General features: G+C 44.4%; 1 protein-coding gene across 24 annotated transcripts in view; it reads right to left on the bottom strand.

Moving 5' to 3' along the window:
- Window positions 1-21,041, bottom strand: part of RBFOX2 (RNA binding fox-1 homolog 2) — a 176,946-nt gene that overhangs the window by 126,346 nt on the left and 29,559 nt on the right. For all 24 annotated transcript variants that reach the window (XR_011337422.1, XR_011337423.1, XR_011337426.1 and 21 more), the window contains exon 2: window positions 12,330-12,380. Coding sequence is in view for 14 of the 24 variants with exons in the window: in XM_069856714.1 (XP_069712815.1) it covers window positions 12,330-12,380 (51 nt within the window). In the remaining 10 variants the exon portion in view is untranslated. The remainder of the gene's footprint in view (window positions 1-12,329; window positions 12,381-21,041) is intronic.

Here is a 21,041-nt window from a genome sequence, read left to right as displayed (position 1 = left end):
AAATCCAGCCACATATACTGTGGGATGTAAAGTATCTCTATCTCAGCTTTCAACAGAAAGCTCTGGAGTCTCATGACACTTACTCCTTTGGCCCCTGTCAGTCTTCCTCCAGACCCTGCAAAGGATTGGAGCTAGCTGCCATAAATGGTTGGAAAACAAGATGTTCTCCAAGCACTTGGAATTGAGGAGCACTGTTTTAGCTTCAGGAGGCCAGGGCAATAAGCCAGAGTGACAGGTGCCCCAGAAACAGAGATGACGATCAAACTTCCCAACATTAGCTATTGATGTCCTCTTGATCTGTAGGAAAGAGTAGACCATGCTCTCCAGGTGTATTGGGAATGATGGAACAGAAAAGGCGAGGAGGATGTTTACTAGCAGTACCTCAAGTCTCTCCTCATTAAAACCCAGCCACGAAGGAATTTCAGCACGTCTCATTAGATACAATCCTACTGGTAAACCTCTATCAGACCTGGCAGCAAGCACAGCTCAGTGCTGCTGTGACATCAGAGCACAGCTCATTGCAATCCATGGGCACCACAAGAGTTAAAAACGCATATTCCTGCTAAAACTGCCAAGAGCTACAAACCTTCTCCCGCGTGGGCAGCAGCAGCAACTAAATCCACTCCCCAACAATCCATTGGCCCGAGGAGAGAGGCAAAAAGACAGGTCACGGGGGACAGCCCCCGCGAGTAAATAGCAGCACAGCATCTGCTCATATTTTCAGCTAAAATCAGTGAGACAGTTCTCTACATTTTATCACCTGCCTCTTGAGACAGCAGCCTCTGACCTTTATCAGGAAAAGCACCCTCGTCCTCTAATCACAGACTTCCTGGAAAACACAATCTAGCCAGCAATTAATGGAGAGGAGGGGGGAAGCTTCATAACATCAAATTACCACTGCAAGATTTTAAATACATCCCCAACCAACATGGCAGAAGAATTCAAGCATGTTCTCACAAGCCATCTCACTCTCACTAGCATTATTTAACAGTATTTATTAAAAATGTTTTCTCTCATCTCTCCCCCCACACCAAAAAAAACTGTCCCCCCAGCAGAGTCTTGTTTTACAGATGTTGCCTGCAGCAGCATAGTTTCTTGCTGTGAAAGCTTCAACACAGGTGTGCAGAGAATGACCTGGGCAGAATTACATGTGCCATTTCCACTGGGAAATCTAAGAGACTTATTAAGCCAGGACAGTGCCGATTAATCTACTAATGGAATGAATCAAAAGTGTGTTCCTGGCCCTTTCCCTTTCACATCCCAAAGCCTCAGGGGAGCTGAAACCATCTGGCAAATGCCTGCTCCGAGCAACATTATGCTACCACTGGAAATACCTCTCCCTAAATACCAAGAAGAATGAAACCATCTTCTACCCACCACCTATTCTTGGGAGCCTCTGCATAGCTTGTTGTGGTTGTCTGCTTGCATGCAGCATCCTTCCCCAGTCAGTGCAGAGCTACTCACTCACCAAGCAGGAGAAGTCAGCAGAACAGAGAGCGATGCCATTCATTTACTCAGGGTCCTGCTGAAGTGGCCGACACGAGCAGAGCAGCGAAGCAGTTATTGTACTCGGCGTAATGCAGGCAGGCTGGCCACCCCCCCCACAGATCCCAGCAGCAAGCAGGCAGAAGCACACTCCCTGCCCAGACTGAGGAAATGCTCCTGCTGAATTTCTCTCAGTTCTAGCTTCGGTGCAAGGGGAGTTGCAGGTAGGGTAGCAAGGAGACATTTGTTTATGATAATGTTTAATAAAAAAAAAAGCCCAACAATAAAACAGCAAAAGCCTCTCCTCCAAGCACACTTGAAACGGAGATCTGGCCAGAGAGCTTAAAGGGAAATCAACATATCAAACAGCTCCAAGGTTCTGACATGATACATGTTATTACTATGAGACAGAGGGGAGGACTGACTCAAAGATGCTGAACATCCCTCACCTTTGAGTAATAAGCATGCTCTGGAAGAAACAGAGTTATGAGGCAGCTGTCACAAAGAAACAATCTCTGGTACTTCTAAGATCATACAGGAGCAGAGGAGCCTCCTATCTTGCAACACAGACACACAAAGAAAGGGAAGAAGGCTCAAGACAACAGCAGTCATACTGCTGCGGAATTATGTAGATGGTAACAACTGGCTTTTGACTGTCACAGAATAACACAAGTACAGGACAGGGGAAACAAGAGGTCCTCCCTGTTCAGAGACATCGCAGAGCATGTTTAGACAAACATCCATCAGGAATTACCTAACTTGTTATTACAGAATCCCAGAAACAGGAACTCTCGTCCCCTAAATTACCATTCCAGTGCTTCACCACATTGAATCTGAAATGTTGTTTTACCCCAAAATATCCAATTTAAGCCCTCCTTGATGCAAATAAAATTGTCTTCAGTGAACATAGTAAATAATCAATCCCCATAAGCCATATTTCTCTCTTCTTTCTTTTGTTAAAGAAGGAACAAGCTCAGCATTTTCCTCTTGTGTCAAGCTCTGAGCCTCCTTTACTTATTCTTCCCTAGTCTTTTTCCAGATTCTCTCTGTATTTTTCCTGAAGTGCCTAAAACTAGGTACAGTATCTCTGAAGAATAACTGTCTTCTACAATTACCTGACACACTTGAAAATACATTCCAGGTTTTCAAGATCACAAAAACCCAGCTCCATATACTCAGTTTGTTATCTCTCATTACCCCGGATTCTTTCTTCAATATTATGGCTTAGCCAGCCATTCTCCATTTTATGTCACACATACAGTTCCTTTTGTTAATACAGCTTGGTTTAGTTTAATTTCACATTGTTAGATTTCAGGCCATTTCTGCAATTTACTGCAATTTTTGACACGTAATTCTACCTTCCAAAGGCTGCCAGCCCCTCCAGATACATATGTTCAGTCATTCTTTCATTACCCTGATGTTTGATGAACAGTACAGAAGAGCTGAGCAACCAGGACAGATCATGTTAAGACTCCAGATCACATACACAGAGAAAAACATGACATAATTACTTCAAATACAGTTTTCCAATTAGGCATTCAACCCCTTCATAATTTCACCTTTCATTTGCCTAGTTTATGTAAAGGTCATGCGGGACTAGGTCCAAAGCCAGTAGCTTTCCCCATCTGCCAGGCCTGCTGCCGTGTCAGATGAGGAAATTAAATTGATCTGACATGATTGCTCCTTAAAAATTAGCAATGTATGTCTGTTGTTGCCTTAATCTCCTTTAGGAAAGGATTCGACCATAAGCCTCTGATTTTTTTCAGCATCTTTCCAGGTCTGTAACTACACTGACAAGCTGTATTCTTTGATATCTCTAGCTTCCTTTTAAAACAGAACAAAACAAAACAAGAAGCACATTAACTTGAAAGCTGTAGGATCTCATGATACGCAGGATACACTGAGATAATGGATCGCTCCAGCATAGCCTCTGTGGGGTGAGGGCATCCCAGAGCCCTGGCTGTGAGTGCGAGTCCATCTCATCCTGCCCTTGGAGCGGCAGCAATGCTGTGCAGCACCTGTGCCTCCGGATACAGCTCGGGTCAGGAGCCTGCTGGAGCCAGGGAAATGCACCAGGCTGCCTGCTCAGGCTGCCCTCTAAGAGCAGCTCTGTTACCAGTACTCCTTCTCAGACATCCCTCTCATATCTCCCCTCTGCTCACTCCTGATACATTCTGGAAGAGAGATAAGACTTGCATTACAAAAACCTTTCCCTCCGTGCCTCTTGGAAGAATCAAATCTCTAAGTTTTGAAGACTCAGATCCCTATGCCAGCCCCATCTCAGCCTCCTTGGCTACTTCCCGTGCCGGATTCCCTCACTGGCGCGTCCTCTCCCCATCCCTCTAAACAAAATTCCCTCGTCGAGGGCGGCCGTTTCCAAAACTTCAGAGATGTCACTCCCAAACGCTTGCGCGGTGCAAGAAACCGAATCTTCTTCCCCCTCCCTCCCTACGGCTTCAGCCCTTCCCACCCTGCGGCGACGGCCGGGCTCCAGCGCCAAGGGAACAACCCCGGAGGCAGAAGCGGGGAGGAGGGAGAAGCGGCTGCCCCAGCCCCAACCCCGGTCCCCATCGGCGCCCACCGGTCCCCATCGGTCCCAGCCGGGCTGCGGCTGCCCTCTCCTGGCAGCCCGCCGCCAGGGACACACGGGACCCAACCCGGGACCCTCGACCCCCGCCTCTTCTCCCCTCTCCCTGGACCCTCCTCTTCCCCAGGACCCCAGAAACCCAGCCAGGACTCCCCCCGGCAGCCCCGCTTCCCTTCTGCACTCCTCCTCCTCCCTGGGACCCCAGGAACCCACCTTGGACTCACACACATACACACACACAGAGCCACTCTTCCTCCCCACATCCTTTTCTCCTCCCCAGGACCCCAGGAACCCACCCGGGAGTCCACTCCACAGCCACACTTCCCTCCTGCGCCCTCCTCCTCCCCAGGACACCACCTGGGACCCCCAGGAACCCACCCACCCACACCCACACCCTCTCTTCCTCTCCACACCCTCCTCCTCCCTGGGACCCCAGGAACCCACCCAAGACCCAGGCCCCCAGCCAAGCTCTCCCCTAGCACCCTCCTCCTCCTCCTCCTCTTCCTCCTTCTCCCCAAGCTCTCCCAGTTATGCACCAGAAGGCCAGGCCAGGGCCAAAACTGAACTCGCCCAAGTGCCTCGCCATGCTGCAGCAGCGCATTACTAAAGCTCGGCAAGGCCTCCCATGCATTTATAGGCTATCTAGAAATAACTTTTGCAAAGGTTTTATAGTCCTTCAGGGGCAAAAAAATACTAAAAGCATACCAACAATTTATATTTTCCTCTAGTTTCTTTGGTTGGCTTGGTTTTGTTGGGTTTTTTTCCCGTTTAGATTAATTTAAATATAGTTCAGATTTGCTGTTAGGAAAAATTTCTTTACTGGAAGAGTGAGGAAGCATTGGAACAGGCTGCCCAGGAAGTGGTGGAGTCACCATCCCTGGACGTGTTCAAAAGCCGTATAGATGTGGCACTTTGGAACACAGTTTAGTAGGCATGGTGGCATTGGGCTGACGCTTGGACTTGATCTTAGGGGTCTTTTCCAGCCTTTACGAATCTAAGATAAAAATCCCCACCCATGCCATGACAGTGCAGCTACTTAAGCCAAGGATCTCTCTCACCTGAAAGCTTTAAAACCACTCCAGTTGCAAGCTAGCTGTGTGCAAAGAACTTTTTCCCTCATAAAATAAACCTAAAGCAGCGAACTTGCCACAGGATGTTGCAGATGCCAAAGATTTAGATGGGCTCAAAAAACATTTAGGCAAATTCAATAAAGAAAAGTCTATCACAGGTGACTAAAAAACAAAAATCTATTGCTCAGAAATCCCAAAGCCCCAAGCTTCAGGAGTGGAGAGGAGGGGAAGTATTACCAACTCTTGGCGCTGTTCCTTCTACTTTAAGTACTTGCTATTAGACACTGTCGAAGCCAGAACACTGGAAGGCAGAGACCTTCTGTCTGACCCAAATAGCCACTTTCGTGTCCTCAATAGGATATAATATCCGTCAAGAGGCTGTTTTCTTTACTCCGTTCGAGTTTAGTCCCCCAACTGATCATTTTACAAACTACTTCTAACACACATGCCACACTCTCTAGCACTCCTATAATTTCAGAAGGGGAAATACATACAAGATGCTCTCTCTCTTGCCAAAATAGCTCAGGGGCATGGGAGTCTCCAAGACTCTTGCAGACATCGGGTAACACTTTGACGGTCAAAAAGTACATCGCAGAAGTGGTCTCCTGGTCCTCTCCCAAGAAGGATGACTCACATCTCCTCTCTTTAACTCCAAGCAGAGATGAGAAATTGCTTGAATCGGAGGACTCAAAACGTGAAAGGAATTTGTATTACATCATCCTGCCCATTTCCTGCCAACGCCTTACAACCCCAGAGCTTTGGCGGGACTATTCATCAGCAAGGATGATCGTTACTACCCTTGAGAAGGTCTTTACAGGACTGAAGGAGCTTGTTTTCAGGAAGTCTTCCCACATATCTGCACTAGATGCACTCCTCCTTAACTACTTCTCATACAACTTCTCTCCGCATGCTTGTTTTTTCTTCCTTTTTAAACACTGAGTAACAGCAAGGCACACTTCGGCTCACCAAAGGTGTTCATGAAAGGCATTCAAGCTTCTGTAAGGAAAGCATTCCCTGCCTTGTGTTCAGAGAGGCTGGAAAGGCAGCAGACATGAAGGAAAACGGAAATAATTATACAGCCAGAGCAATCTGTTTGCAAGGCTTCTATCAACTACAAGACAGTGTGCTTCCTGTATTGTTTAAGGGTTCTGACAGCAGAAAACAAGCTAAACTGAGAGGAAAGGAGAGATTTGGGGGAATGTGGCCTATATTAGCAAAAAGACTTGGTTCAGTGTAAAATTTCAGAAAGCACGTTTATATCAGGCTCAGTATTTTAGTGGTCTATGTGTTACAATTATTTCTCAACCCAGTTCCTGAATCTTTCCTGCAGTTTCTCAATAGTAGTTTGGACTCGAGAAAACAAGGATCATGCATCAAGTGATCAACCAAGTGTCTTACCAAGACAACAATGGATTCAGAGGAGAAGTACTACATTACTAGATTAGTCTCAGTGGATTTTAGCGTGCTTCTCCCAACTCGTCCATGACTGTCTGAACCTCAGTCTGTAACAAACTCCTCCTTCAATTTTTAGCTAACACTGCTCTCTATTTTCCTTCATGGATATCATGGTTTACATTGCTTTTAACTCTCTCCACTCTATCAACACTTTTTAACTTTCTGAATGTACTGAGAGTTATATAAAGTTGGATGCAATCCGGTAAAGGATTTCTCAAACTCCTCCCTTCCAGCAGTGTTAAATGCCTTCCCATAACACATCTTAACTGTCTAACACTCTTCACAGCTTAGATGCTAAAGGGTAACACTCCAGCAGTTATCCCACTACATACCCTTGAACCCCTCTACATACAACTGTCTCACAGATGCTTCCCCTCTCCAGAATACGTTGGACATTTTTGCCAAGACCACATACTCTAAACCAAAGCTTGTTATTTTCTATGGGACATTGCTGTTAGGCAAGTAACAGAACATCCCTTCTGTCCTGTCTAGTATACAGTGGAAATCTTTCACTGCTTGCCTGAAGAGAGGCTGTGGAACCCAGGAAGCAGTAGATTTGGCAGTCTTAACCCTAATTTACCTCATTTTAATCATAAGGAAGGTGTTTAGAACAGTTTCCCCTCATTAGCTTAGTCCCATCCCAAATCTGGGGTTGCTTGCTTTCAAACAAAGAGGCATTCCTCAGAAGCAACAAGAACACCAAGCCTGGTCTTCTCTGTTTTATACAGAGGACCTTAGACCCTTCCTGATCCTAGTCCTGGCTATTCACTCAAGGAGTAAGGTGTTAAAAACTTTATTTAAGGCTTTTCTTCCTCCCTCTGTCTCTCATTTTAAGCATTTGTATGGAAAATACTCTATTAAATAAACGCCAAAAGTGTACGCAACAAATAAACCAAAAATCCACAAAGGATCCTTTCTAACTCCTGAATAAGTTAACACTTCCACTGCCACAATCTCACTGGCTACCGCAACACTTAGTATTCACGCTAGAGGGTTTATTTTGATGGTCAGTAACAAGTAGGAAAACAAATTAAAAACCAAAATTCTTTTCAGGAACACTACTTACAGATTTAAACTCTTGAGAGTGAGAATCTTTGTTTCAAGACTGACAAAACAGGGTTCTGGAGAGACTGTGGCTGGTGCTATTATGGTACAAATAAAAATAAACAAGTAGCAAAACCATCTTTATCCAGAAAGTTACTTTTTGTTTTATGACAGGAGCATCTCAGTCTGTTAAATACTAAACCAAGAGATTTTTGTGGATATCCTAATATACACTGAACCACTCAGCTGCTAATCAAGTTGTGGCAACATCCCCAAATTCACGCTTCATGCACATAATGGAAAAGAGGAAGATGGGTAAAGGAACCTCAGACAGACAAGAGCACAGAGGTTTCTGCCTCTGAACTCTCCACCGAAATCCCTGCTGCTTGCTGCCGAGATACCACCAATGCGAGCAGCCCCCAACAGGAGCAGCAGTGCCTCCGTGCAGACAACTCCAACAGGAAGCCCAGTGACCTGCTGTCCTGCCTCCCCATGGGACCTCATGCATGCCCTTCACAGCTCAGGATGAAGTGCTTCCTTGCTGAACTTCCCACATCAAGGGGGGACTGGGCCAAAAAAAAACCACAAACAAAATACACACTGGAAAAAAAACCAACAGTGGAGGCTTCCTGTTCTCACTGACTGCCACTGCCACCCGCACCAGCTCATGGCCCCAGGAAGGGGAATGCACACAGCCTGATGCTGCCTACGACGCTCCAACAGATACTCCACAGCAGCAAGTGCATAAAGACCCAGGAGAACAGGCTGACAATTGGAGAGGATTTAACAGCATCTCACCTTAAGCTTGAACTCAAACCAAGGGGATATGGATAAATCTGTTCCTAGCAGTTGCCATGGGCACTCATGCTACCTTGAGCTGCAGTCTCATCTACATACATGGGAACAATAGGTCAGGCCCGGTGAACACTCAGATGGAAAACCAGCCACCGAAATGACATAGTTGAAGCAAGTGTCATTTGTGATAGGTAACAATGTTTCCACCACATTACTACCAAGCCAATGGTCCAGTTTGATTTAAGATCTGTACTCATGGACGTACAAGCTTTTAAGAGAGGCTTCAACTGAACATCCTAACCCATTGTGATAGCTGAGGATCATTTTCCTTAACAAAAGAGGTGTAATAGCACTAACATCCTGACTCAGTTCTGGTGTCTGCAATTGCCTCCTGCTTCCATAAACTCTCTCTCGTCTTCTGTTGCCTTCAGTGGAAGCTAAACAAGGTGTTCTTGCTCATTTTGCTTCCTGTTGGGTGTACAAAATTATACTGTGCAGCTGCCAAATCCTGCCACAGAAGTGCCAGTATTCAGCCCTCAAATTCAGATATCACATCTAATACATTTCAACATGAAAAGCACTAGAGAAATGCAACATAGGCTTTGGCTATATATAAAACAAGCTGGTGCAGTTACCGTGGAATAGCTTTCTGGAAGCAGAGTATTTATTCTTGATGAGTTCCTCTATATGTAAAAGTTATCTCCAGTCATTTTCTGTGTTGAGACCAACTCACAGGACCTCAGAGCTGTTTGTCACAGCTTGGGAAATGAAGCAAGGAAGTCTTGGTTCACTGCATTTTAGGCAGGCACTCATGTTACAAAAAAAGAGAAACATCATTTTGTTGGCAGGCCCAACAGAAAGCTAAGGAACTGAATAGTCCCCAGAGAATAAGCTCTCTTCACCGCAAGGCTTGGTTCTCATCTCAGTTAACTACATTACACTAACGCTTCCCGTATTTGCCCTTTACCACGGACTTTGTTCCTGACATCAGCCTAGCTCTGGGGAAAAGGAGGGGCATCGTGCCATTCCTGTACGGGCATTACACATCCACAGAGTGAACCTTGAATTCTAGAAAACAATCACAGATAGGTCTCCAGCTCCTCACACGGCAGTAAAGGAGCTTCAGTAGTGCAAGACTTCAGCAACAGAAAGCCTTCTGGTTTTAGGCAAACTTCTACCATAATCATTTAGCACGCATGCTCCCTGAGCCCTTTTACCATAAAAAGCCCAGTAAGACAGCGCTCTGGCAGGGCAGTGGAGGAACAGGGGGGCTATGCAATGACTCAAAGCTCTGGGTTACGATAAAGCAATCGCACAACACCAGAATTAGAAGAGTACAGCCTCAATGTGAACCCATCTCATTTGCCTCAGTGCTGCTGCCCATGCATGATGATGACAGAATGCTTAACTATTTAGGAAAGGATACAAAATAAACTTCACACTGCAGACTTAAGCACTCCCAAATGAACCAAGTGAAGACTCAAATGAATCACATGTTTCTACTGGTGGGAAAAAAAACCTATAATAACCTGGAACATCTGAGTATGACTTAACCACTAGAGGGTGTAAAAACAGCATAGTGAAAGGTTTGCAGCCAGCAATTAATGGCTTTTAGAGCTTGAAGGAGCCAAAAGGATATACAAGCAAATGAAGCAGTGAGGTGCTACATAAGGTGACAAAAAGAGCAACTTATATCCACAGAACTTCTATAAAGACTACTGTGGTCATACAACAAGATGCTCTGAAAATAAACCTCTGCTTTGTTACTTCTACTAAGGAAAACATCACGGTAATAAGCACAGTACAAGTATTTAAAATAATAAACTCCAATGGCAAGGAGTAAGAAACAGAAATTTACACTCATCAACTCAAATCCAGCTCCTAATCTGAGGAAATCTGACACAATTGCTCCTGAATCTCATAATTACTTTGTTACGGGATCAGGATCACTACACATATCCCCATACCGCTTCCTTCCTCCCTCCCCAGGGCAAAAAGGCAAGTGATTAATCAGCCATTGCTGTCTCTCCTGCACCAGCCCCAGTTTGTGGCAACAGAGGACTTTTCTCTGCTTCTATCCTGTTACAGGCTCCCAATCAGGTTAGCTAAAAGCCTTGAAACCTCATTAGTGAAAACCAGGCCTGAACATAAGCTGCTTCAGGGCCAAAAGCAAGACAGGACAAACACTTCTCACAGACTGAGATGCTACCGAGCAGGAACAAAACAAAACAAAACCAGCCAAAAAAGATCTATATTTGCTAAAATGAAAACACTCAAGTTAAACTGAAGATGTTTGTCCAGTCAGAAATATCCATAGATCTATTTTCCATCTGACACGTTTGCATAAACTGGCTTATGTATATATGACTCCCTGTGCTTACCCATACAGACCCCTCCTTTGCTGTCCAGGCTGTAATTCTCATTTCATGCCCTGGCTGCTCTGCAGCTTCCCGTGCTCATCTCTGCCGATCTGGTGACCTGCCAGCAACACCAGTTCTAGACTTTGAAATCAGGAGAGTTATTAAGGGATGATAAAGAGAAAACCTGTAAAGCCGGACATACAAATAGTCACCAAAATGACATATTGAGAAGACCTGAAAACACCCCTAAATGGGTACAACATAATGCAAAATAGGGTGCAGAGGGTGCCACCAGAGCGGAAAAGCTGAAAGCAGATATGAACTGCTTTAAGAATCTGAGACTGGCTCTGCCTCTCAGCCTAGCATGGCTTGCTTAGCCTGGATAGAGTAGGAACACAACTCCCACAGCATCCCAGCGTGTAATATTTATTTGTGCTGGTTAACAGTTTAATATTTCCCAGTAGACCTTCTGAATAATTTCCTCCTATATGGAAATTCATACACACGTTACAAGCACCAACAATTCAAACTCTTCAATTGCTGAGGCTGTACTACACTGCACTCTCTTCACAAAACCATCTCCCTTTAGGCTGTTGCTACAAATATCCAAGCCTCATCAAGATCTGATGAAAATCACTTTCTTTATATAGCAACACCTGAGAATATTAAGAAATATTATTTTCATTTTGTTATTTGCTCATTACTGAAATATGCTGCACTATTGATTTTCTGTGTGTATTAATTTCCTGTTACACTGGTTCATACCTTGGTTCGGAGTAGCACTACAGAACACTGAAAAAAAGAAACTTCATTCTAAGAAGGGAGATTTAATGTGTGACAGTTGTATCTTACAACCCATTAAATTTCATTTGTTCCAAAGCATCTCCCCCTTTCATTGTGCAAATTCATCGACTGGGATTTCTGTCTTCTGCTAGGAAGCAAGAGAATGCTTACAGATGCAATGCACTGAACAGTATAATTTTGACTGCTGTAAGAAGGAGAACATCCTGACTAAGAGCAAGGGCCAGGGGCCCCGCAGGACTTGAAAGGAAGGCAAGACAAGTTCACAGATACTAGAAACAACCCAACAGGACATGTCATCCCCTACTCTACCAGCAAAGACGACTCACACAAAAACTCAGTGTTGTTTTGCTCCCCAGATACTAGAATTACAGCATTAAGCATAAAACAGGGCCAAATGTGCACTGGTACTGAACATCTACATTAATTAACGCTAAGCAGATACAGTGAGAGCTTAGGACAGGGATTTTAAGTTACGATGTTTTTAAGAATCAAGAATTTCCTGAGCTGTTGGTAATGTGGATCATGTTTAACCCCTTACCAGGCACATTGCCACATACTGCTGCAGGCCATAAAAAAACATCCAATTTACCACATGTATCTCCACAAGCATTCCACAATAGAACAAAACAATTTCCACTCCATAACAAGACAGCCAGGAAGCTGTCGGACAGAACATCCATAAGTGTACAGAGATGCATGCACACACATTCATTACAGTCAGACTCTTACTTGATTGTCTCTTGCTGGGTATCCATGATAACCTGAAGTCAGAGGCTCGTTCTGCAAGACAAGAAAACAAAGAGTGAATGTAGTGGTTACAAGGAATAGAAAACAAGGAATTACACATCTGCCTTAACCCAGCTGAAAACAAGAACCTGCATGAAATGGGAGAAGAATGAGCTAAGATTATTCTGTTCACTTCCTATTCTCCACGTGAGCCAATACACCTAAGTCATTTTCAAGTGCATATGCCAGATGGTGCAGAAAGAAATGAAAAAAGGAAATCAAAGCCATAAAATAAGCATAAACTAATCCTACCTTATGCCCCGTAACTTCAGTTGTGTACCATTTTTGTCATTTTCCAAAGGATTTTTATATGCAAACTACATTTACCATCACGAAAACTGAATAAAATAAAAAAAGTACAGAACCTGCTGCCCACTTTGCTCAGTCTTGAATAAATGCTTCCCTAAACATCAGCCATAAAACGTGTCAAATTTTCTCCTTTTCAAAACTATACTAACAGTTTAACATGAACCTCACAAGCAGTCAGTGCAACTTCAAACATCCTGGTAGATGTGAGCAAGCCTCAAGCACTCCCAAAAGGAAAACAATTCTCTAGACTTTCTTTCCTTCACCCTAGAAGGGACCCTGAGGCTACACTCCTTTTGCTACTGGCAGCCCCCTCACCGTGCTCTGTGGTAATATGTGAACCTCCAGCACTTCTGGAATTTCACCACTAAATTTCGAAACTCATCTCCATACTAGCAGCACTGTGGGGATTAAGATAACACACTTCACAATAACTCCTAGATGTTTACTTCTGGTTTTTTAATTTATTTTCCTTTACTTTTCCTCCAACACCTGTTATTCAAATGAGGAGAGGGCTTTCACACATGCCCTGTAAGTGCATCTTCCTACTTCGGTGGAGGATAAACTAAACCAGACAAAGCCTATTTCAACTGCACTCTGGCAACCCAGTGCATTCACAAGCAATTCCTGGTGGAATGCTAGGAGGAAGAAAGGAGGCAGCTGCCCTCCACAATCAGTTTTCAAGTCTGCTCCTATCTCTTGTTATGGCTTACAAGAAAGAAATAGGACAGCCCTGCACTTTCTCCAGCAGCTCTTGGGGAAAGGGAGGGAAAGAAGGGCCCCAAGGGGAATATCCTGACAAAATACAGCAAAACAATCTCAAACTGTCAAAAGCAAAGACATTCTGAGTCTGCAGCTAACAGTGATCCTTCATTTCAGTCAGCTTCAGGCCTTAGGAAGGGTGTTTGTTGAGATGTTTGGGATTTTATGTTGAAATATTTGGGTTAAACAGGCCAGCTCCTACCAGAGAGGTCTTCTGCCCCATACAGGGTGTGTGGCCAGTGGCACAATTTCACAGTTTACTCAAGAACACTTTAAACAAAACTTCTGCCAAAAAGCAAGGTGCTAATAATTCAATACAAAGACTAGCACTGCTATTTTAAGTTCATATTCATCCTCCCTCTCTTGCTCTTTACCTCAAATCTGCAATCTGCCCAGGGAATTTTCTATAGCATCTTGCCAGGAAACATCCAGCCCCTCCTCAGACTCTGATGCTAAAGCTACAGGAACACGCACAGTATGAGAGCTTCATGGACAACAAAATTCCTGGCAGCCAGTTTTGGGGATTAACAGTAATTAATTAGGCTGACCACTCCACAAGTGTATTCTTCTCAAATATTAACAGTCAGGAAGCAGGTAAAGCACAAAACTCCACAAATACAGAAACAGAAAGAAAGACACAGAAGTTGTAAGAAGCAAGTGGAGACTGACAGCTACAATACCATGGTCTCAACAAGCTTTTGGGTTTTAACTTCATTAAAACCCAAGCAACATCATAATGAGAAGGCACAGCTACTACATTTCTCCCCCAACACCAGCAGATATTACCAGAAATGACTGTGACTTGCTCTCACACACTGCAGTTGACCGACTTAGGTAAGTGGCATAAATGCCCACCTTGTATCAGAAGATATGGACTTCTGCAAAAACATTCCAGGGAGGCTTTTAGCAGTATGCACACCTGTAAGGTCAGTTCCTTAAACATGCTCATGTGCCAGCCTCCCTCAACACCTTGGAAACCAGGAAGGTTTCCACACAGAGTGAGTCAGCACTACAGATACTAAAGATATGAGGAGTGAATACAAGTAGAAAGTTATCATGAAAAAGAAAAAAGAATTGTTATTTTGAGGATGATGTTCTTCACATCAGGGACTAACAAAAGGGAACGTCACCATGAAGCTGTGGTAGAAAAGAGACAAAACAAAACTTTGTGGGATTTCCTGAAATTGAAGGACCACCTGTAGAAACAGAATAGAATCAGAAAAGCATGAAAATGAAGAGAAAGATGATTACAGAGATCTGAAGGCAGTCCACAGTATGTCAGGAGGTCAGAAAGAAACAGGAAAAATCAAGTGGAGAGGAAAAAAAAAAACACAGCCATCAATCTCCACTTTACTTTCTGGAAGAGAAACCCCACAAACTGCAGACTAAATATGTTTGAGGGATATGGTTGCATGAGAAGGTAAAAGACGTGAAAGAAGGTTACATTAGGAAAGCAAGAGTTTGGAGAAAGCATAGGTTAAAGAGAGGGTAGCAGCTGGAGCACTAAGGTCACAAAAAGGCCAAAGATATCTCTGTCTTTCACACAGCAATGCTACCACCAAGTACTGAACTCTCTGCAAAAACCCCGCTGTGCATATCATTGCTCTAATTGAACTTCACTCTCCAAGAGAAGGCAGGAAGCGCCTAGGGAAACCGTCTCCTGCCAATAATCTCCAGCACTGCCAATTTTACAGGTCACTAATGGTGAATCCAGGGCCTGCTGCATGATTATTCCATACAGAGTTTGCTTTTGTTGAAAACTAAACAGAGCAAGAAGGGAAAGCGTTAAACTCCTGCAACTGGAACAGGACAGTCCAACAATCTCCAGACAGAAATTCCCTGTTAGTTAATAGGCGATCTAAGGCAACAGAGGCTGAAGACATACAGCTCAATCTCCTCCTCATCCCGCACACGCACAAAACTAATCTCACAAAAGGTAAGCGAAAAGAGAGAGAGGGAAGGTTTGACACAGATAAATGCCCTGCCTACAAACACAGAGGGGCTCTGCCTCCTGGCAGCAGCCTGGTGGGAGACGGAATCCCCAGATAACTTCATCTCTCTCGCAACTCCCTCTTGCCAATTACATTTCTCTTTCGATACCAACATCCAACCAGACATTCGTAAAGAAATTCAGTTAGGCAGTGCTAGCCTGCAAAATCAAATCAAACTGCCACTGGGATGTTTCATTACATTGTTTACCACTGAAAGGCGTTTCTCAGATACTTGCAATTTGCTTTAGAGTGGGGAGAAAACAAACCTAGAAGCTAATACAGCACATCAGCTTTCCACAACACATATTGTGATTTTATTCAAACCACATCAACAATCTCATGCATGGGCTTCCACACTTCTGTAGGATGCGTGAGCATTGTGGGTGTATCCCAGAAACAGTTTCTAGGCCGGCCAACTGGATCTAACAGGATGAAAGTCACAACTCTGTCAAAACCACTAAGCCTTTAACCCTGCCTCTGTATTTCAAATTTTCCCCAATCTTTAATTTCCCAGCCTTACTAATGCAAGTCCTTTTCCATTGCCATTTGCAATAGCAAGGTCTGCCACAAACTGCAAGCCACAGGTACCGGCTCAAGTCACAAGGTGAACACGGTACAGGCATTTGCAGATGACTGAAGAGCAAAGGAGATGCTCCTCCAGTAATAGAAGAGCCAGGCTTTGGGGTCATTGGGGTTTTTTGACAGCTCTCAACTTGACAAATGCTAAAATTTGCTTGAAAACACAGGGAACTGTCAATAAACCAGGACACCAATAAGAAGTGATGTGAAAGGGCACAGAGGACTGGAGTAAAGTCAGTCCTCTGGAGGAAATGTCACAGCTGTAACGTGTAATGGAAGGTCCGAAAGTTCTCTCACCCTTTTCTTAATAATAAAGCTAAATTTTAGTTTAAAGAGGGAATAATTACCTTTGACCTAAATGGACTCCTGAACAAATTAATTTTACATCACGGCCTGACCATTTTACCAGACACAACCACCCGTGAGGCCTGATTAGCAACTGTTTTTTGACAGCTGAACTAAACCTAAAGCCTGCAGATTAAAACTCTGCTGGTAGGGACCATTAGCTTAGTGAGTTCATCCATATTTCTCCAGCCCAAGAATCAATTACAGCTGAACCCTAGGTTCAATCTGAAGTGTCAAGTCCTTTCAGTTGCCAAGATTACTTCAGAAACACAACCAAGCAGTCTCTTCTGTGGTCCCGCAGCATGCTCGCTTTCCTGACAATGCTGGAAGAAGCAGAGTGAATTTAATGCAATTCTTTGAGTTTCTCAACCACCTCCCACATTATGAGCAAGAGCAGCAAAATCCACAGGAGAACAGCTCACCTGCTTCTGTTCCAGCTGCCCCTGAGAGTTACCAGTTGTGCAGCAGCCTGCTGGCTTGGACAGAAATGGCAAGGGAGAGCCCCAGCTCCAGAAAGCCAAAAACTCCTGGACTACACAGAGCAACAAAATAAAGGCAACAAGAAATTACTTGTTCCTCCTGAAAGCAAAGTGGGATTTTGAAGTGGCGAGATAGCACAAGCTACAATTTATCAGAGACTTGTGCTAGACAAACACAAGCCGCTTTTCTAGAACACAGAGAATAAGACGTTTACAAAAAAAAAAAAAAGAGGCTGAAAACACAGACAACTAAGCTATTAATCTGAAAGTGACAGTTGCGAAAAAGTAAAGCTTACAAACTAGACAGAAATCCCAGCACCGTTCACCACAGATCAGTGGTTTCTCCATTGTTTTTTGCTCTCCTCGCATAGCAGGAAAGACAGAAATCTTGTGCTGGAGGAGCGGAAGGTCTTGAAAAAGGCTTTTGGGTACTTTAACTGTGGCAGAGCACTAGATGCCTCTACATTATTATCGGCTATCAAGAAAATAAGTGAGTCTTCATTAGACCCCTACTTGCACAAGTTATTGCACACAAACAAAAAGGAAATATCCCTTTCTTTGTCCAAGTGCACTTGATGAGTTCAGTCTGCCTTCTCAGTTGTGTGTGCTATCTCCCTGCCCCAAACTGTGGACAAAATTATTGGGAAAAGCAGCACCTAAGGCTGAATTACCAATTATTACTAGAAAGCTGAAGTAATTTTTAAATGGATCTTAATGTCACTCTTCTCCCTCGATATCCACCCTAATTTGATATATAGTTCTCGCTAATCACTCTGCAGTTCCAATAACAGAATCTATAGCGTGGGATGCTTCCCTTCAGCCGTCTTCACTTTCAGTTAAACTTGCATCTTGGCTTTGGCCAGTTTCCAGACATGCAGACGTCATCTAACAAAGGATTTCCATTTATATGCTTCCTTGTTAGGTGTCCTGATACTAACAACCTGTGCTTACAGGGACGCAAGTAACGGGACTTATCCTGTTTTTTAATTATTATTTTTAAAAAGTGTATTTAGGGACTAAAAGACCAATATTTTGATAAAAGGCACCACACCAAGTATGCTACATACTACTGTTCTCAATGGTGGTAAGACACATGCCGGCTGGCAGGGTTCTGGCTTCTCACACCAGCCTGAATACTGAGGCCACTTCTCCAGGGATGGAATCAGAAGTGCTGCCACCAGCACAGGGCTCTGACCACATGGAGCCTGATGCTGGTGGCTGCCCCCACAGAACAGGGAAGCCCAGAGCATGAAGGCCAGGATGGAGGGTCATCCGGCCTCTCTTCCTTCCTGGAATTCTGGCTCGTTGCTGCAGCAACAGCAGTCTCCAGCCTAGCCCCCTCACCCCACTCCAGGTTTCCCCTTCTCCTAAAAATATTGTGTTTTCAGCAGGATTCGGCACGATGTCTGACGTGTGGGATAGCAGAGCTCCCACATCAGGCTAACTGCCTCCTCACAGAGTCCTGGGTTCCCAAGGGAAAGCCAACAGGGCTCCCCACCTCCGACCTCTCACCCAAGCTGGCACCCCAGCACGAGGGGGTCCACATCCTGGGTGCCTGCACCAGGCTTTGCCAGCTCACGCCACTCCAGAGCCGGAGGGAGGCCAGGCCTGCTAGAGGCTCCCTGGGCAGCAAGCCCAGTGACACAGTAACAACAAGAAAGGAAGGTGACGTCAGATTAATAAAAATAGCTTTCTGCCCTGTCCAGAGTTTGAGTAGTTTGAAGCAATTATCCAGGCAAGCCGAGGAGGTGGCCAGGAAGACAGAACAGGGCAACTTTGGGAAAGTCTGTGTCCCTGTCAAACAGAGCCCTCGTGGTACTGCCCAAATGCATTGGTGTCGTTTTCTGTACTTGAAATACATTATTTTCTTAACTCCAACCTCCTGGCACTTCTGTTCCCGAAAACCCTCTAAATAATACAGGCACAATAATCAGTTGGTATAGAAGAAGTTGCAGAACTGCATACACACAATATGTATTTGACCAAAGCACGCAAAAAATGGTATTTAAGCTTTCAGGTCTGTTAAAAAACTTAGTATGCAACAAGTTTACAAATGCATACTCAGGTTTTAAGCTGGCAGCATCCATATGAATTTACAATACAGATGTCTAATTTCGCAAAGAGAAGGACTTTGATACACAGAATACACTTCCACTGCTGAAATGTAAGAGCTAAAATGGAAGTATTTTACAGAGATTCCTTGTAACAACGCAGATTCTTCCTCAATACTTTTTTTCAAAAACAAATTAAAAATAATGGAAGTAGCTTTCTGGAGGTCAGAAGCAGCTTTCTACCAACCGTGTTTTTCATTTTCCAGATCAGTCAAGGGATGTTTTCAGCTTCTCAAAGAGATGAGATTTCACTAGTTTAGTGTAATTTAAATGTGCAAAACATACACTTTCTTTTTGGACTACATATGGCAGCACCCTCACACTGCTCCAGGCATAAAAGAAATACAGCCTGCCCCTGCTAGTTCATGACCTACACTGGCAACAATAAACCCAGTGCAAGTTAAAGCCCCTGGGACTACTGTGCACAGCGGGACGTCTATGATCCAGCAAATACAAGGACACTGCATGCACATAAGTCAATAGCACAGAATATTGATCTCCCTCCTCTTATAGTAGGCAGAAGCATTTTAAAATGGCAGCTAATTTTCATTTCCACTTTTACTCAACAGGACATGGCTCATAGCAAGGCTTTAAAATCCAACACCAGGAGAAACTTCAGATGCCGTAATTGTTACATGGGGCTAAGGATGCATTTCACATGTAATTCATGCTAAGCCACTCGTTACAGGGCAACATGCTCACAGCATGATAATCCAGCTTGCTCAAACACGATGGCTAGAAGCTTTTGCAAGGTAAAGAGGACTACAGAGTTTTGTCTTCATTGCTTCTGCTTTCTCGGAAAACAGGATGGAGAATATAGGAGAGAAGACAACAAGGGAGATGACAGATGGCTTATCCAGAAGAGAATTCAGTTGATCACAAGCTTCTTGGCCGATTTTACAGATATTCAGAGGTTGTTGCTCAAGGGCTAAAAGGAAAGAAAAGTACTCCTACTTTCTAGAACTAAGTAATAGTAGTTATATTACCTGCAGAAGAAATGGTTGAAACTAATTTGTTGGTTGGGTGTGAAGAGAATGACAAAATTAAGCCTGCCTTGCTTTTAGGGAAATTGGCAGAGAAGAGAGGCACAACTGTACGTGATTCAGACAAAATCATGCCGTATACCAAGTGCTGCAGGCAAATATGTGCAAGTGAAATTTTCTGTGCCGTGGACATGCTGGCCTGATTGCATAAGCTGCAGCCCTAGATTGTTACAGAAATTATTTTCCCAGGTTCACATTACAAACCAGCTTCCCTTTCGCCAAAGACATAATTTTTTTGGGCAATCTAGCCAAATGCAGTTTCATTCTCAGGACACTGCAAGTGCCTGCACAGCCAGCCTGCTGGCCCCAGAGAACGGAGAGAAGAGAGGCTGGCAGGCTAAAGGGCAGGAGCTGTAATGGCAAGGGGTTAAAAAGCCTGGAGGAGGGAGGAAGCACAGGGTGTGGGGCACAGGGTGAAGAAAAGACAGGCTTCAGGAGCGCCTGGGAGGCCACAACTGGTTCTGATTAAGCCTGCAGGATTGTGGAGCTGCACAGGAAGCGCGGAGGGGGCTGGGGGTCTCGGCCGCCGCCATCCCAAACACACTAGAAATCTTTGTGTTCCAACAGCACCATCTGGAAATAGTTAGAGAGAAACAACTCCCAGGCCTTCCCTCCAAAAATACAAAAAAAAAAAAAAAAAAATCCACTCTTAAAACCATTAAGCCTGGCCTCTTCATCCCCCTCCTGGAAAGCTCCTCTCCCTGCAAGAGCAGGGAACAAAAGGGCATCTATACAACGAAAAGAACCCCTCGAGTACTGTGAGGGCAGCTTGCGCACCCAGCAGCCCCTTCTACTCACAAGAGACATCCCAAAGTGGCATCACAAGGGACAGAGAAAGACCGAACCTCAGTCTCCCGGGCAGCGCTGCTGCAGAAGCAGCGCTGGTGAAGGAGTATCCAGGACACTAATTGCACCTAATAAGACCAATACAGGAAAACATGGATAGCGAGTCCATCCACACTTCAAATATCCCCAAATAGGAGCCACGTATGTTTAGGGCTCACTCTGAATTCCGGCCCCTTGGAAACTCTCATTTCTG

This window comes from Phaenicophaeus curvirostris, chromosome 1, assembly GCF_032191515.1.
Source record: "Phaenicophaeus curvirostris isolate KB17595 chromosome 1, BPBGC_Pcur_1.0, whole genome shotgun sequence".
Taxonomy (NCBI): domain Eukaryota; kingdom Metazoa; phylum Chordata; class Aves; order Cuculiformes; family Cuculidae; genus Phaenicophaeus; species Phaenicophaeus curvirostris.
Note: the sequence above shows the minus strand (reverse complement) of the source record. Positions and strands in the feature narration are given on the sequence as shown.